We start from the raw sequence: 18,658 nt of genomic DNA, 5'->3' as shown, positions 1-18,658 counted from the left end.
TGTCGTTTCTCTTTCCTTATTTGAGCTGTTCTTGCCATAATATCGACTTGGTCTTTTACCAAATAGGGCTATCTTCTGTATGCCACCCCTACCGTGTCACAACACAACTGATTGGCTCAAACGCATTAAGGAGGAAAGAAATCCCACAAATGAACTCTTAACAAGGCACACCTGTTAATTGAAATGCATTCCAGGTGACTACCTCATGAAGCTAGTTGAGAGAATGCCAAGAGTGTGCAAAGCTGTCAAGGCAAAGGGTGGCTACTTTGAAGAATCTGTTTAACACTGGTTACTACATGATTCCATGTGTTATTTCATAGTTTAGATGTCTTCACTATTATTGTACAATGTAGAAAATAGTAAAAATAAAAGAACAACCCTGGAATGTGTAGGTGTCCAAAATTTTTACTGGTACTCTGTGTGTGTGTGTGTGTGTGTGTGTGTGTGTATATGTGTGTGTATATATATATATATAATAACTAAGTTAATTATCATTCAATACAAGATATTTAGGCTTGCTTAGATGTAACTTTTTGCAGTGTGTGGTTCTGCCATTGTCTTATGTCAGATAGCGCAACGACTCAGTCTGTAATGATAGTTCATACCAACCACAGGGGGTTGGTGGCACCTTAATTGGGGAGGACGGGCTCACAGTAATGGCTGGAACGGAACAAAAATGGAATGGTATCGAACACATTAAACATGGTTTCCATGTGTTTGATACCATTCCAGCCTCCCATCAGCAGCCTCCTGTGATGACGTGGTCTCGTTAGAATGACATTTGTCTGAAGACAATGTGGTTTCTGCTGCAAACTGAGAAATTCATTCAGACAAATTCAAACAAACTGACAGAATTAGAACCAACTGATTAAATCCTTTAATATTATTAATTGTTTGAAGAAACAGATACAAATAGACTTAGAAAAAAGACAAATAAAATTTGAGTCGAGATGTGCCACTTAAGCCAAAAAGGGTCCGATTTCAGTGTCGAATTTCTAACGTTACCTAATTCTTTAGTTTCGAAAACTTTAACAAAAACAAGAAAATTTGAAGTTCGTAGGTTTTTACTGGAAAAAATCCCACTGTGTTAGAAACTGTCAAATAATGTTATAACTTCTCTGCATGTTATGTTGCTCTGGAAATATATACACCTTAAACACAGAGTTAGACTGATAGATACCTGAGGGAGAGGTGGGACTGCACCAGTGCCTGACATGTACTGTAGTTTGGAGTTATGGGAAGTAGACCGGAGATGAGATCAAAATTATGCCCCAAAACTTAGAACATATCTCCTAAGCTATTGTAACAGTTGTATTGACAGTTCAGAGATGTCACAGGAGTTGAAAAATAGGTATCAAAACACAGAAGTATCATGGGACAGTAAGTATTATTAAAAATGGGGCCCGCTTAACTATTACTGTAACTAGGAGCAGATTCTTACAGGACCCTCATCTCTTCAGCTTTCCAAATAGTTATACTTCAACTCTAACTACTTTTTTCTATAGTGAGAAATAAACATGAGTTCCTCTTCATTTTAACAGAGGGCAGATTTATGTGAATCTTACTGAATCAGTGTCCCTCACCACTTGCCAATCAAAACTTACTACATGGGGGCTGAGGAAGCGTTGTCTGTCTAAGTTCTCACACACAATGCAATGAAGCTGCACTCTAAGGCTTACATGAATCTGTCCTGGTTAAAAAACATTTAACGCTAAAATTAAAAACAGAATAACAATGAACATCAACATATGGAGAAAAGATGATGACGTTGAAACAGGATGGTGCTCTATAGACAAGGGATAATGATGACGTGTTGCTACCATGTTGCACTGGGGAAATACCAGTCACCTGTCATCTTTGAGGTCTGCTTTCATAATCCCAGTTATAAAGGAGTCATCACCCTCCCTATACACCAACCCCTCACAGAACACAGATGGGGCAGGTCACCATTAAGACTGCCATCAGAGTGTAAATAATTGTCCAATGAGTAGAGATAAACAATGTAACATGTTTTGAAAGCAAGTGCGGTTGCAGTGCCTGAGCCTAGGGTGGCGCTGTGCTCTACAATGAATAGCAGCAAAATAAAATGAGAAAAAAATAAAATATTAACAACTATTCCTTCCTGTGCAGTTCAGGACCTGTAAGTAGCTTTAGTAACATCATGTTACACATTGGTGGCTACTGATAAGATCCTATTGATCCTCGCACCTCAACATATACCTGGGCCTAAAACATGTCAGTACAACTCCAGAAAAAACTCCACTACCCATTGTGCACCATTATGGATGAAGGGTGTCTGAATACAAGACTGTAGTGGAGGGAGAGATGAGGTGGGGAAGGAACTTATCAACCAATCACCCTAGCCTAAGCAAACTTGAATTAAGGCAAACATTCCTATAGTCTAGAGCTGAAGAGCAGAATCAAATGTCCTTTCAGTAATGAGGTTCCAAGTGGACAGTAGGAAGTGCTGCGTTTCCATACACTAATGCCACTACCAATCCAATCACTGTTTTACAAGAGAAGGGGATGACAGTGGGACCAGCAGCTTTCAGCTTCGATCATTAGATGAACTCATTCATTCAGTAAATACTGCATTTCAACTATAAAGGGTAGGTGTGGGTTATCATAGTCTGTTTTGACTGGAATTGGTGATCAAAGTTATTATAAGAGGTCACACTAACACTGGGGGTGGTTGAGCATGTGTAAACCAGAGCAGAGATAGCAGGAGAACAAGTTCATAGAGCACTCAGGAACTGGCATGGTAATATGCGTGCAGACATCTACTTCTGAGCAAGCCATGGAGAACGCTGTAAAAACCTACATAAATGAATAATAACAGTCAGAACCCGGGGGCATTGGAACATTGGAGTGGAATATCATGTCCATGTAAGTAAGTAGTTAGTTACAATGTAGTTAATGAATACAAAGCCCTTACTGTAGTCTTAACACATAGAAACATGCTCGGTATTTAAAACACTGGAAGTCCCATCTCTGCTGTTGAACATAGCTCAGTTGAAAATAAGTCCCTCAGTGATATTCAACAGCAGCCAAACTCTAGCTGACTATCTTGGTAAGAATGCATAGACTTCTAGAATCATAGAACCACCCCATTATATTTTCTCATGAATATGAATGGCTCCCACAGCAGAGATGAAGCACAGCGAAAATAAACAAGAGGTTAAAAGCAAAGAGGAAACCAGGCAGGGCTCTCCATTGACCTTTTTTTTTTTTTTTTTTTTTTTTTTACAGGGAGCACGTGCGCCTAAGTTGAAAAATGTACAAGTACACAAAGAAGGAGCATAATGAAAAATGTTTGAGGTAACAAGCGGTTTTCTTTGTAATAATGGTGCAAGGATAACGGTCATGAATCTGCGCTCAGCGTATTCTCGACGGCATTCAGGGGCTGCCGTACAGTGAAGTAATCATTGCAACAATTATCATCTGGGTGATTTTTTTTCTAGGTGCACTGGTGCTCCTAAATTTAAATTCCAGGTCGCACAGCAACATATTTAGGCGCATATGTGAGTAAAATGGTCGCATTGTAGAGCTCTGCCAGGCTTTTGGTAGAACGAGGGGGGAGATATACTGTATGTTACAAGGTGAACACTGAAGTAACACCTCAACCTCAAATAAAAAACTAAATTCAAAAGAAAGTTATGGAAAGGAAAGTTGCTGATAGGCTTGGTTCCTAGGGTCAAAGGGCATTGGTCAGGAGTCGAAGAGTGTGCGGTGGCGGGGGGGAATCTGAGGGGGGTGATAAGGGGGCAAGGAGCATGTTCACAGCAGTACCTCCCATTCGCAGTCCTGCTCCACAGAGAGATGGCTCCAGATGGTCTCCTTTCTCTCTCTACACTCCTCCCATGAACATACCTCTCCCCCTCTTTCTTCCCTCATCGTCCAGATCCATCTCTGGTGTCTCACGGTGTAAATCGGTTTGACCCCTTCCCCAGAGTGCTTACTCGTACCTCAGGACAACAGAATAGGGGGACCGCAGGAGGACCGTACGAGAGCGACCAACCGCTGTCAGGAGGAGGGAGCGTTCTAGTTCTGTTTCTTAGCCCCCTCGTCGCCGTAACTGGAGCCAGTCTTCTTTATCTCGGTCACACCGATCAGGCGCCGGATGGCTATAGAGGCTGAGGAGGACCAAAAAGATAAGACAGATGATGGACCAATGTTGTCAGGAACTATGCACATTAGTCTACATTTTAGTTACATTCCCATACGTGTTAGTTAGCTATAAACCTCATGGTTATTGGATCATAGTCCCAGGCTAAGGTAAGAGTTACGAGGAAACGTTATGTACCCTCTACTCACCTATGATAAGGAAGAGGCTGAAGCCGAGGATGAGGAGGGGGGAGCCACTGACCACCACACCGCAGGCGAAGTTTATGAGGGGCGAGAGCAGCAGGGTCGCCCAGAACAAGAAGTTAAGTAGCGTCCACAACCGGCGAGGAGGGGTGATGGTGGGACCTGGGAAAGTGCCCTCTTTATGGTAGTGTTCTTGCAGAGCATCCTGGAGAGGGAGACCGAATGAATGTCAAGGTACTACCAAACTGGTTAAACATATTTAGTGTTGTTACTTCCAAATAAAGGTATGTGTCTAACTCATCTGATATAGAAGTTTATCCATGTGTGAGACCTGTACATGGAACAAAACTACATTTAACAATATTCAGTTATAACTCAAGCACTAAAGAGCCCTACCTTCTCCTGGTAAAGCTTATGAAGCCAGTTGGCACACTCCTTTTCATCTTCTGGGATCTCCTCTACAGGGAACCGCCTGTAGAGAGAAGGAGCAGAGGAGGCAGGCAGTCAACACAATGCAGGAGATAGCAGGGAGAGTCTGCTATGGCAACAGATTGCAGGGTTTTCCGAAACGCGGTCCTGGGGCCCCCCCTTGGTGCATGTTTTGGTTTTTGCCCTAGCACTACACAGCTGATTCAAATAAAAAAAACAAATCATAAAGCCTTGATTATTTGAGTCAGCTGTGTAGTGCTAGGGCAAACACCAAAACGTGTACCCTGGGGGGGCCCCAGGACCGAGTTTGGGAACCCTGGAGTAGAGAATGTGTCTGCTATAGCAACATCTCACCACCAGGGGGCAAACTCACACAAGGTTCAGATGGAGCTCCTCATACAGTGACACCTACAGTAGGACAGTGCCATATAACAGCCTTTGGATGTATAGCATTACGTATTATTTTGCCACAAGCACCTGTTTCTGCCACACCAGGCTACTCTCCCCGTTTAGCCTCACACAGGGCTCATTCATGCACTGGAGCTGTTTTTAATCTGGCTCTCCATGTAATCTAATTTAAAGGCAATGAAATTAAGGCTTTGAACGTTGTCATTCAAATGGTCACTATGATTAGAAAATAAACATTTCAAATTGCAATAAGACAAATGGCTCTCTGTAATCTTATAGTTTTATTCTCCTCTCTCTAAGAGTTAGGGTTTTTACTGAAGGCTGGTACTGTAACTCAAGATTTAAATATGGTCTCAAGGACATGAGTCGCCGAGTCCTGTTTTTCACCACAGGGCATCCGTGATCTCTGTCGATGCCCCGCTCCTCCACCCTTTCTCCGCCCCCTCTTTGCCATCTTCCCTCTTTCAGCCTCTCTTTACCTCTGCGGGTTGGGTAGGACAGGACTACCCCAGCAACTCAAAGGAGTGTTCAGGCAAGATTCCGGCTCAGTTTTGAGCAGTCCACTGTCTCGCTTACTATAAAAAAAACAATGTGCTTGGAACAAAGCCAAGAGGCTAACAGAACGTCATGGGTTTTTCGCTTGAAACTGCTCAAGTAATAATCACAGGGTCATACATATTGATCAGTACCCACCTGATTTTCATATCTGCCATGTATTTCTTGCCGTTGATTATGCCCAGCAGAGTGGGGACTTGGTGGTCTTTGAAATTCAGTGTGACATCATACACGGCAGATACTAAAAACAATGAAAGACGGAGAACAGAAAATCTATAATAATACGATAACTTATTTTGAACTGTGTGTGCGTGCGCCACGTGTGCATGCATGCATGCCCCACCTGTGCCCTTGAGGCATTTCAGTGTTGTGGTGAAGCCTTTGGTTCTGGGCAGTAGGTGGTATTTGAGCATGGGCAGGCCTTTACTCTCTGCCACCTCCATACTGATCTGGTGCTTCTTCTCTGTGAAGCGGGTGCCTTCACAGTACAGCAGGAACTATGGAGACAGGAAAAGGAGTGTCAATAAACACATACACTCAAAGGATTCACAGACACACATATGTTGAGCTTAGAGAAACATACGCAAAGATAAAACAAGTTTAGAAATACACAAGACACTACTGGTTCAGACACAGGCACACACCCGTTGAGGTGACCTCCTTTCCTCTATCCTCTTAGACTCCCCAGCAGGGCCAGCTTGTGTTACAGATTAAATGCACCTCCAGGAAACGCTACTCTAAATAAAGTTATCTTATCATCTCAAGGACTTCCATTTAGAGTTGGTACAGGGTCACTAAAATGTACATTCTCAGACAGAGTGTTTCAAAGAAAACAACACTGCACATCTTGTTGTCCTCCTGTCCCTGAGGTGAGTTGGTCAGTCATGTGACTGGGTTTTTTCCTAGGTGTCGCTTAAATCAGATCAGACGACCTGATTGGCAAAATCTCTCTGGTCGTTCCCGGTAACCATAACAAGCGGTGGAAGTGGAAGCTTGCAGCCTGAGCAACAGCATGCGTCTAAAGATCTTTAGGGAGGGCTATTAGGAACCAGACCAGAATCACTGACCTAGATTCCCCTGTGGCGTCTCAGCTTGGTGAATAACACTAACTAGACCTGCTCCGGACAAGACAGAACTCCTGGACCTAGTCCAATGACTTGTTATGGCCGGGAGCTCAAGGATCAGTCCTGTGTGTAGATTCACTGTACGACCTGTCTGGGCCTAATGTGCGCTACCCTCATCGTTTTGTAAATGGTGGTTAAGAGCTGGCAGAATGACAAAAAATGGAGTCATCTGGCCCAGGATAGAAAAATTTTGGCCTTAGCCCTTTACACTCGTACCTGTATACGGGTTGAAAAGGGCAGATTTGGGCACTGATAAGTGCCTACATTGGAACGCAGTGCGCTGCACTTTACAGCTCTGTATGGTTTTTGACTGACAGCCGTTCTGAACTTGAGCAATACACTTGACAAGACGTTACACCCATCCCTCCCGCTAATTGGGCAACTTTTTTGTTGTCTGAGTGAGGGAAATGCTGTAAATTAAGAGGACTCAATGTATTTTGAAAGATGAAATGTTGAGGATTATAATAAATACCACTTTGATATCATAGAAGCAAGGCAAACATTCATGAGTCCAAATGTGCACTTCACATATACAGTGTCAACCTTTATGATCACTATGTTTGATTTACAGTTACAAGATGACATGGCATCACATCCTGGGTTGTCCTGAACAGAATGGGCCTGTTTGTCTATTGTGAAGAATATTCGCTGTGGAACACATACCTGAATGCACTCATGACAAGGGCTGTCATGACAATTTGCTGGTTATTGTCATGCAAATGACTACCGGTCTCATGGTAATTGACCGTTAATTAACATAAACATGTTTAGCATCTCCAGGTCTCTAGGCACACAAGCCGCTGATGTGAGCCTTTGGAACGTCTACATACAGAAAAGTCAATTAAATCCATTTAATATTCACCATCACAATAAATCTATGATTTATTTTAAGCAGGTCTAAAGAAACATTATGATGATAAATGCATTTCAGAAGAACAGAATGAGTCGGCCTATACATTATCTGGCTATGCGCCATTCCATTGGCTAGTTCATTTAGCAGAAAATATATGCTTATAAGTCGCGTACCATTATTTTATAGTAAGAAGAATATAATTGAACTTAGCTGAATAAAATAAATAATATTTTTCCCATTTCGGAGCAAGTGCGCATATGAAATGACTATATTGAGCGAAAAGGTGATCATTTGAAACAGGTCATCATATGCTAGATTTAGATGGTGATATGTACAATACGTTTTGATTTAGAACGGCCCATTGTCAAATGGGCAGGGGGAAAAAATTAATGTCATCCGTATGCACTCGAATAGCGAATAGAGGCCGCTCTCCACAGTTCGTTTTTCAAATCATGCCGGGTAAGCTATTCCGGTTTTATAGCGAAGCATGTGCTTAATACTAGCAGCTGAGAAAAATTGTCGCAGCTGGGATCGTCCTCTTTTTAGTGGCAACCATCAATACTCCGCTTTCACACAGGATTACATATAGAAATGTCTGGGTTTATAAGAACACTTATTTCACACCACGCATCAACCATTATTTGAGGAGCATGCAGCCTCTCGCTGCACGACAGGTGATATTCCGCCCAAACTCTGTATGCCATGGGCTCTCCAACCATGTTCCTGCAGTGCTTAACTTGGGAAACCAAGTGGAATCTGTTCGGGAACATCAATAGTAACATGTTTTCACAACAAAACATATTTCATTAAATCCTTTGACTGCCCCTCTCTCTACGTGCTCGAGAAAGGAATGAAGGAGAGTGAGTAGGAGATGGAAACTCATAGTGGTGAGATTCTGTAGCTAAAAAGGTTGTGTGTCAGTCTATTAACTTTGGGGAAAAAATTATCCCCATTGCTAGGCTATTCAAAAACAAATTCACTGTAATTGTAGGCCAACTAAGATTTGAATGCCTATATGCCTATGGATTAAGAACCAATTAAAGGGTTAAAACAGACCCATGATGAAGTGGCTCTATAGGTATTTTACCATTACATATATTATAATATGCTTAACAATAGTAGAGGCATTTCTTTAGTGCAAATGCCGTGCTTCTGAGAAAGGATGGTTCCCTCTAGCTCTCTGCAGCTGGTCTGGTGTGTAGTCAAGGCCATGGGATGGAGATTGACCTGTATTGTTTCCACTTCTCATTGCTTCTGAGTAACCTGGTCACACGGTCAAGACAAAGAGCCTCAGAATGACCACAGTTTTTCTGTTCATCCTGTCTTTTACTATCTTCCAAGGGCGCAGCTGTGTGGAGATATGAGTAGTAACAGAACTAATGTTATCACTTGTTTGTGCGCTATGACCCGATACACATAGCCACAAGAAGAAAACCATAGTGGCTTCAGGTCAAGGGAAGGTGACTGTTTGGATAAAGAGGGGGTTCCGATATGATGTGAAAAGGATACCAAGCAGACATGGGGATAGACAGGAAAGAAGCTAGACAAAGAAACCATAGTGGCTCAGATATGATATGAAAAGATGAAGCTGTATAAAAAGAGAGCTCCAAGTCTGGGACGGCAGTTGCTCTGCAGACCAGCTCAGCTCTATCGCTTGTGTAATAAAGTCTATCTTGATTCTACAAAAACTCTGAAAGTACTTTGTTTGTTTGATAATTTTCTACAACAGTGCCAGGTGCACTGGTTTGTGTCAAGAACTACAATGCTGCTGGGTTTTTCACACTCAACAGTTTCCTGTGTGTATCAAGAATGGTCCACCACCCAAAGGACATCCAGCCAACTTGACACAACTGTGTGAAGTATTGGAGATGAATATTCTTATGCTACTGAATGTATCCAGATAATTTTCAGATTCTGTTATCAACAAATGTGGCGAAAAGTACAGTATATATAAAATGCACATAAAATCAAGTGTAATGTTTGGATTCAGTATTGTGTAAGGTGAACTGTTGGGTCCTCAACTTCAGGTGTAATAATTTCCCCATAATCTCCTAACTGTTTCAATTGCTACAAATCTTATGTTTATGCTTTTCATATTTCTTCTGTAAGAAACATTTTAATTTAGCCCTCTCCGTATAGGCCAATTCCCATGAGTGTAAAGGGTTAACTAAATGAGCCATACTAACCCACATAAACTCAGGGTAGTCTTTGAGTCTGTCCAGACCTCTGAACACGGTGTCTCTGTCCTCCTCCCACTTCCTCTTGCAGAATACGATTTCCAGGAAGTACCAGGTCCAGCCAATCAGAGGCACTTTCAGCAGCTCGTGTTTGGCCAGCACCTTGGAACTCTGGGTAGAAAAGAAAGCGTGGGAACGGTAAAAGTCCTGAAGTCTTTCTCTATGATCAATCTCATCTCTTTCTTGCTACGGAATCTGAAAATGCACAACAGTTTAAAGCCATGTGGAAGGCATCATTTGGTTTCACTGGTCTGATTCTTTCAGATCAGGGCTGATAATAGAAAGGAGAAAGTGGGGAAGCCGCTGAGTTTGGACTATTGAGATGACCCCCATTTAGTGACTGATGAATAGTAGATAGTAGAGACAGAAAATACTGACCCCTAGGACTCCGTATCTCTCACACATCGTCCAGCCGCAGAGGAAGTCAATCTCATAGTTGTGGTTGAGGATGATGATGACATGCTCCTTGCCAAAGTTATCCACCGTGGCCTGGTCTGTGTAAAGGGTGCATTCTGTGCCCGACCACCACTCTAGCAGCATCACCAGCTCTGCAACAAGTCCAAATATAGAAATTAATCGACTCAACTATTGTCAACGGAGTCACAACTATCAATATCGAATCACCAGATCCATTCTTTTACAAGGTCTCCTTTTGAGGTGTGACACAAGGTCTTATAATGCACACAGGATCTCACAAATACACAGTCAATCAAGCATACACCACAAACACACAGGATCTCACACACACACACACAACAATTCTAGTGTGGGGACTCACGGCTCCAGAGGGAGTAGGAGAGCCTGGTGTTGATCCTGCGGTACAGCTGCTTGTTGATGGGCCACAGGACGCAGGTGAGGAGCTGGATGAAGTTGATGATGAGGCCGCTCACCACGAACACAAAGCCCAGGAGGAGCTGCAGAACAAACTGGGTCTTCAGATAGGCTAACAGACCCATGGCTGCTGCTACTGCTACTGATGAGCCTCTTCTCCACTACACACTACAACCGACCTGGAGGAAAAGGGAGAGAGAAGAGGGGGGGTGCAGGAGGAAGACGAGATATATGGAGAGGGTGAAGCGAGGCAGGAAGGTGAAAGTAGGTACAAGGAGGTGAAGAGAAGAGGGAGATTTAAAAAGGACAGAGCAGTAAAAAAAAAAAGGAGACAAAGTAAAAGGAGGAGAAACAATGAACATGTTGTTACATTAGATGTGTTTGCTCAGAGAGAAGATCAAATCAATCAATTTCAAAAGAGGTGTATGGTTGATTGAGTGATTTGAGAAAACATCAATGTTTCATTCTTACCACGGTGGGCTCCCCTTTATAAGCCCCTCCTGCACGGCCCTTCACTCAGTATTACGGACCTGGGAAAGAGACAGACCGAGAGAAAGAGGTCAACATGGGCAGAAAGTGACAGGCAGGAGACAAAAAAGCCCACTGTAAACCATAGTGTATTGTTGCACAACTGTGCACAGTCAGGAAGAAGTGTTCGTGTGGAAGCTGGTCTACCTCATTAACAACCAGAACCTACAGTGAGGGAAAAAAGTATTTGATCCCCTGCTGATTTTGTACGTTTGCCCACTGACAAAGAAATGATCAGTCTATAATTTTAATGGTAGGTTTATTTGAACAGTGAGAGACAGAATAACAACAAAAAATCCAGAAAAACGAATGTCAAAAATGCATTTTTATGAGGGAAATAAGTATTTGACCCCCTCTCAATCAGAAAGATTTCTGTCTCCCAGGTGTCTTTTATACAGGTAACGAGCTGAGATTAGGAGCACACTCTTAAAGGGAGTGCTCCTAATCTCAGTTTGTTACCTGTATAAAAGACACCTGTCCACAGAAGCAATCAATCAATCAGATTCCAAACTCTCCACCATGGCCAAGACCAAAGAGCTCTCCAAGGATGTCAGGGACAAGATTGTAGACCTACACAAGGCTGGAATGGGCTACAAGACCATCGCCAAGCAGCTTGGTGAGAAGGTGACAACAGTTGGTGCGATTATTCGCAAATGGAAGAAACACAAAATAACTGTCAATCTCCCTCGCCTGGGGCTCCATGCAAGATCTCAACTCGTGGAGTTGCAATGATCATGAGAACAGTGAGGAATCAGCCCAGAACTACACGGGAGGATCTTGTCAATGATTTCAAGGCAGCTGGGACCATAGTCACCAAGAAAACAATTGGTAACACACGACGCCGTGAAGAACTGAAATCCTGCAGCGCCCGCAAGTTCCCCCTGCTCAAGAAAGCACATATACAGGGCCGTCTGAAGTTTGCCAATGAACATCTGAATGATTCAGAGGAGAACTGGGTGAAAGTGTTGTGGTCAGATGAGACCAAAATCGAGCTCTTTGGCATCAACTCAACTCGGCGTGTTTGGAGGCGGAGGAATGCTGCCTATGACCCCAAGAACACCATCCAACATGGAGGTGGAAACATTATGCTTTGGGGGTGTTTTTCTGCTAAGCGGACAGAACAACTTCACCGCATCAAAGGGACGATGGACGGCGCCATGTACCTTCAAATCTTGGGTGAGAACCTCCTTCCCTCAGCCAGGGCATTGAAAATGGTTCGTGGATGGGTATTCCAGCATGACAATGACCCAAAACACACGGCCAAGGCAACAAAGGAGTGGCTCAAGAAGAAACACATTAAGGTCCTGGAGTGGCCTAGCCAGTCTCCAGACCTTAATTTCATAGAACATCTGTGGAGGGAACTGAAGGTTCGAGTTGCCAAACGTCAGGCTAGAAACCTTAATGACTTGGAGAAGATCTGCAAAGAGGAGTGGGACAAAATCCCTCCTGAGATGTGTGCAAACCTGGTGGCCAACTACAAGAAACGTCTGACCTCTGTGATTGCCAACAAGGGTTTTGCCACCAAGTACTAAGTCATGTTTTGCAGAATGGTCAAATACTTACAGTGGGGAAAAAAGGTATTTAGTCAGCCACCAATTGTGCAAGTTCTCCCACTTAAAGATGAGAGGCCTGTAATTTTCATCATAGGTACACGTCAACTATGACAGACAAAATTAGGAAAAAGAAATCCAGAAAATCACATTGTAGGATTTTTAATGTATTTATTTGCAAATTATGGTGGAAAATAAATATTTGGTCAATAACAAAAGTTTCTCAATACTTTGTTATATACCCTTTGTTGGCAATGACACAGGTCAAACGTTTTCTGTAAGTCTTCACAAGGTTTTCACACACTGTTGCTGGTATTTTGGCCCATTCCTCCATGCAGATCTCCTCTAGAGCAGTGATGTTTTGGGGCTGTCGCTGGGCAAGGACTTTCAACTCCCTCCAAAGATTTTCTATGGGGTTGAGATCTGGAGACTGGCTAGGCCACTCCAGGACCTTTAAATGCTTCTTACAAAGCCACTCTTTTGTTGCCCGGGCGGTGTGTTTGGTATCATTGCCATGCTGAAAGACCCAGCCACGTTTCATCTTCAATGCCCTTGCTGATGGAAGGAGGTTTTCACTCAAAATCTCACGATACATGGCCCCATTCATTCTTTCCTTTACACGGATCAGTCGTCCTGGTCCCGTTGCAGAAAAACAGCCCCAAAGCATGATGTTTCCACCCCCATGCTTCACAGTAGGTATGGTGTTCTTTGGATGCAACTCAGCATTCTTTGTCCTCCAAACACGACGAGTTGAGTTTTTACCAAAAAGTTATATTTTGGTTTCATCTGACCATATGACATTCTCCCAATCCTCTTCTGGATCATCCAAATGCACTCTAGCAAACTTCAGACGGGCCTGGACATGTACTGGCTTAAGCAGGGGGACACGTCTGGCACTGCAGGATTTGAGTCCCTGGCGGCGTAGTGTGTTACTGATGGTAGGCTTTGTTACTTTGGTCCCAGCTCTCTGCAGGTCATTCACTAGGTCCCCCCGTGTGGTTCTGGGATTTTTGCTCACCGTTCTTGTGATCATTTTGACCCCACGGGGTGAGATCTTGCGTGGAGCCCTAGATCGAGGGAGATTATCAGTGGTCTTGTATGTCTTCCATTTCCTAACAATTGCTCCCACAGTTGATTTCTTCAAACCAAGCTGCTTACCTATTGCAGATTCAGTCTTCCCAGCCTGGTGCAGGTCTACAATTTTGTTTCTGGTGTCCTTTGACAGCTCTTTGGTCTTGGCCATAGTGGAGTTTGGAGTGTGACTGTTTGAGGTTGTGGACAGGTGTCTTTTATACTGATAACAAGTTCAAACAGGTGCCATTAATACAGGTAACGAGTGGAGGACAGAGGAGCCTCTTAAAGAAGAAGTTACAGGTCTGTGAGAGCCAGAAATCTTGCTTGTTTGTAGGTGACCAAATACTTATTTTTCACCATAATTTGCAAATAAATTCATAAAAAATCCTACAATGTGATTTTCTGGATTTGTTTTCCTCAATTTGTCTGTCATAGTTGACGTGTACCTATGATGAAAATTACAGGCCTCTCATCTTTAAGTGGGAGAACTTGCACAATTGGTGGCTGACAATACTTTTTTCCACCACTGTATTTCCCTCATTAAAATGCAAATCAATTTATAACATTTTTGACATGCGTTTTTCTAGATTTTGTTGTTGTTATTCTGTCTCTCACTGTTCAAATAAACCTACCATTAAAATTATAGACTGATTATGTCTTTGTCAGTGGGCAAACGTACAAAATCAGCAGGGGATCAAATACTTTTTTCCCCTCACTGTACTAAACTCTAAGCTAGTAGACAGAGCGGGAAAAAACACTCTCTAGCCTTTGTCTAGATTGTGTACTACTGTATATTGTGTGTGTGTGAGTGCCTGTCACAGAAAATAATGAATAAACGACTGTCACAGACCGAATGAGCGTGAGAGACAAGGCTTACATGTGTTTGTCACAGCAAGTGGGTCTCTGTGATGCATTTTCACTCACACAGACATGTGAGTCACAACACAGCCCTCCAGTCCACTGTGACCTTCAACCCCATGCAGGAGCATTCACTCTCAACCTCAAGAGCTTTGCACACGCCACCTCTCCTATGTATTGTTCTCTCACATCCCTCTATTCAATTTTCTATTAAATTCATCCCTCCATAACTCCTTATCCTATTCATCCCTCCCTCCCTCCCTCCATCCATCAGACATAGGCCCATCCCTCATTCAACCTTCCATTTCATCCGCAGGTTGGCATTTATTGGGATGACTCGTGTACTGGAGGCAGCTCTGCAGAGTGGTCACTAGCTGGCACAGGCACAAAGTCATAAAACCAGACCTAACCACACTGGTAACCCTAATGCCTAACCCCAACCTTAAATTAGGTTTTGGTTTTCATTAATTTTTACCATATAGCCAATTTTGACGTTGCTGCTGGCCCATCTAGTGGAAACTGCTCAGTACTGCCTCCAGGGCAAGACTCATGACAATAAACATCCACCCCTTTACTTATCCCTCCCTCTGTTTTTCTTTCCATTCAGTTCTGTTTTCTAAGGTGTTCACGTTTGGGTTTGGATTATAAGACCAGACAATGCCTGGAGTGGTCATCTGTAGCTCAGTTGGTAGAGCATGGCTCTTGCAATGCCAGGATACTGGGTTTGATTCCCGAGACCACCCGTATGTAAACAAAATTAAATAAAAAGATGCACGCATGACTTAGTTGATTTGGATAAAAGCGTATGCTAAATGGCATTTCATCTCAAAAAGGAGGCAACGGGTTGCAAAGTGTGTATGTGTGAGAGGAGAGGAAAAAGATGCGTTTTGTTCTCTCTCAAGATAGGAAAACCATGTCTCCATTGTTCGGGACAAATCACCAGCGTTCCAGAGAGGGAGGAAGACACACAGAGAGAGATTGTGTGCAAGTGCAATGATGTGTACGTGTGTAGAATCGTTTGGCAGACAGGCAGCAGTACAGACTACATTACAAACACGGCCTTCCTAAGTGCAAAACCTTCTTAGTATCTCGTCTTGCACAGTTCTGAGAAGTCACAAGTCTACATGCTGTATTGAACATCACTGACTGGGTGTTTAGCCAGCTCCATTTTGATGTTTGTCCACTACACAGCAGGTGATGGTGATATTTTAATCCAGGCTGTGGCCTATAAACAAGATCAAACACTCATGGAAGCTCAAGGCTTATTCTATTCTCTGATTTACAAAGGACTGGAGGGGACTTAGCCTAAGTGTTGCCCTCACAATTGGCTTAGATTAGATCACAGGGATAGTCCTAGATATAGTAGAATGTACAGTAAAATGTCAGTGTCATACTAGTAGTGGCTGCTCTTTACTTAAACCATGGATGGGCAAATGGTGGCCCCCCTTTCGTAGGCCTGCGGACCAATTTCACAAAAAAAATCTCTGTAGGGGGTCTCAACTTACTGTTGAGAGTTAGAATAATATATTACACAATATAAACATATTTTGATTGGTAAATATTATATATACACACACACACACACACACACACACACACACACACACACGGTCAAAAGTTTTAGAACACCTACTCATTTAAGGGTTTTTCTTTATTTTTACTATTTTCTACATCGTAGAATAATAGTGAAGACATCAAAACTATGAAATAACACATATGGAATCATGTAGTAACCAAAAAAGTGTTAAACAAATCAAAATATATTTTAGATTTGAGATTCTTCAAATAGCCACACTCTTTGCATTCTCTCAACCAGCTTCACCTGGAATGCTTTTCCAACAGTCTTGAAGGAGTTCCCACATATGCTAATCACTTGTTGGCTGCTTTTCCTTCACTCTGCCGTCCGACTCATCCCAAACCATCTCAATTTGGTTGAGGTCGGGGGATTGTGGAGGCCAGGTCATCTGATGCAGCACTCCATCAATCTCCTTCTTGGTAAAATAGCCCTTACACAGCCTGGAGGTGTGTTGGGTCATTGTCCTGTTGAAAAACAAATGATAGTGGGACTAAGCCCAAACCAGATGGGATGGCGTCTCGCTGCAGAATGCTGTGGTAGCAATGCTGGTTAAGCGTGCTTTGAATTCTAAATAAATCACAGACAGTGTCACCAGCAAAGCACCCCCACACCATAACACCTCCTCCTCCATGCTTTACGGTGGGAAATACACATGCAGAGATCATCCGTTCACCCACACCGCGTCTCACAAAGACACGGTGGTTGGAACCAAAAATCTCCAATTTGGACTCCAGACCAAAGGACAAATTCCCACCGGTCTAATGTCCATTGCTCGTGTTTCTTGGCCCAAGCAAGTCTCTTCTTCTTATTGGTGTCCTTCAGTAGTGGTTTCTTTGCAGCAATTTGACCATGAAGGCCTGATTCACACAGTCTCCTCTGAACAGTTGATGTTGAGATGTGTCTGTTACTTGAACTCTGTGAAGCATTTATTTGGGCTGCCATTTCTGAGGCTGGTAACTTATCCTCTACAGTAGAGGTAACTCTGGGTCTTCCATTCCTGTGGCGGTCCTCATGAGAGCCAGTTTCATCATAGCACTTGATGGTTTTTGCGACTGCACTTGAAGAAACTTTCAAAGTTCTTTAAAATGTTCCATATCGACTGACCATGTCTTAAAGTAATGATGACTGTAATTTCTCTCTGCTTATTTTGAGCTGTTCTTGCCATAATATGGACTTGGTCTTTTACCAAATAGGGCTATCTTCAAGGCGTAGAAGGCCCTCATTGTTCCCCACTATATTTGGGTTAGTAATAATTTGTAGAGTGCCTCCATTTTCCCTCAGCATGCATTTGCCCTTTAGAATCCATATGTTCTTCTGAAATACGATTGCAGAATTGCAGAAATACTGGACATTTTGAACTCTTATTATGGTGGCGATTTGACAAAATTACAATCATGGTCTTGAATTGGACTCACTGTTCTGTATCGGTCTTGACTCGGTCTCGCCACCCTCCGGTCTTGACTCAGATTCGATTTGCTCCGGTCTTGGTCTTGAAATCGGTCTCGCTTTAGGTGGTCTCGAACACAAAACTGCTTTGTTAAGAAGTGGTTTGGTCCAAATCGGATGTTGGGTATTATATAAATAATATTATATGAATCCTATCAATAGAAATTGCCAATCAATAGAAATTGCCAATTTGGGTGCAATCAGTTAAAACTTAAACATGGATCGAAATTAAGCTAACATATTGCTTATGCCTACCTCTTATCCAGTTCTCTCAGATCTACAAGAAGTGTCTAGCCCAGGGGTGTCAAAATGTTTGGACTGCCTGTGTGTGGACCAAATTGGAATCTCACCGGTAAGGCTCAGGTGGGCCTGGCCTAGTCCTAGTATATTTCGTATTGGGAAACTGCATTTCAATGTGTTGCGCAACCTGTGAGACAAAAAGGCAGTCAAACCCAGGGATGAGAAAGCAGTAGGTTGGGAGTAGAGACATGTCTGGTACCACGCTGCCAAACAAGTCAATTCCTAGTAAATTGCAAAACTGCACTGGAAGGTTGCCCAATAATTATTCCACCCCAACCCATTGCTCAAGTAGTGCCTTGAGAGCATCTCTGACAACACAGAGGAGAGGGCTACCACTTGGGGATATATACCATTGGGGGAATCTTCCCATGTCACAATCAGTTAAAAATAGAAAGGCATTCTGCATTGTAGATTATTCAGAGTAATCCCCTACATTTAGGCCATTAACCTGAGTATCAGAATGACAGATGGCGGTGTACCTTTGTAGTCAAAGCATCAAAAAGACCCCAACAGACCGCTTCCAACTGAGACCAAAGGAGAAGGCTCTGGGCTTTGAGGTAACAGAAAGTAAAGAGCACGCA

General features: G+C 43.0%; 1 protein-coding gene across 2 annotated transcripts in view; it reads right to left on the bottom strand.

The window, feature by feature from the left end:
* Nucleotides 1-854: 854 nt before the first annotated feature.
* Nucleotides 855-18,658, bottom strand: part of LOC121536728 (1-acyl-sn-glycerol-3-phosphate acyltransferase gamma) — a 35,685-nt gene continuing 17,881 nt past the window's right edge. For both annotated transcript variants that reach the window (XM_041844193.2, XM_041844194.2), the window contains exons 2-10: nucleotides 11,217-11,275; nucleotides 10,693-10,924; nucleotides 10,293-10,462; nucleotides 9,864-10,025; nucleotides 6,044-6,197; nucleotides 5,839-5,941; nucleotides 4,705-4,780; nucleotides 4,315-4,513; nucleotides 855-4,133 (exon numbers count right to left, since the gene is read on the bottom strand). In XM_041844193.2, the coding sequence (XP_041700127.1) occupies nucleotides 4,042-4,133; nucleotides 4,315-4,513; nucleotides 4,705-4,780; nucleotides 5,839-5,941; nucleotides 6,044-6,197; nucleotides 9,864-10,025; nucleotides 10,293-10,462; nucleotides 10,693-10,870 (1,134 nt within the window). In that variant the 5' untranslated portion in view covers nucleotides 10,871-10,924; nucleotides 11,217-11,275 and the 3' untranslated portion in view covers nucleotides 855-4,041. The remainder of the gene's footprint in view (nucleotides 4,134-4,314; nucleotides 4,514-4,704; nucleotides 4,781-5,838; nucleotides 5,942-6,043; nucleotides 6,198-9,863; nucleotides 10,026-10,292; nucleotides 10,463-10,692; nucleotides 10,925-11,216; nucleotides 11,276-18,658) is intronic.

Source organism: Coregonus clupeaformis, chromosome 23, assembly GCF_020615455.1.
Source record: "Coregonus clupeaformis isolate EN_2021a chromosome 23, ASM2061545v1, whole genome shotgun sequence".
Lineage (NCBI taxonomy): Eukaryota > Metazoa > Chordata > Actinopteri > Salmoniformes > Salmonidae > Coregonus > Coregonus clupeaformis.
The sequence above is the reverse complement of the archived record's forward strand: the minus strand, read 5'-3'. Positions and strand labels throughout refer to the sequence as shown.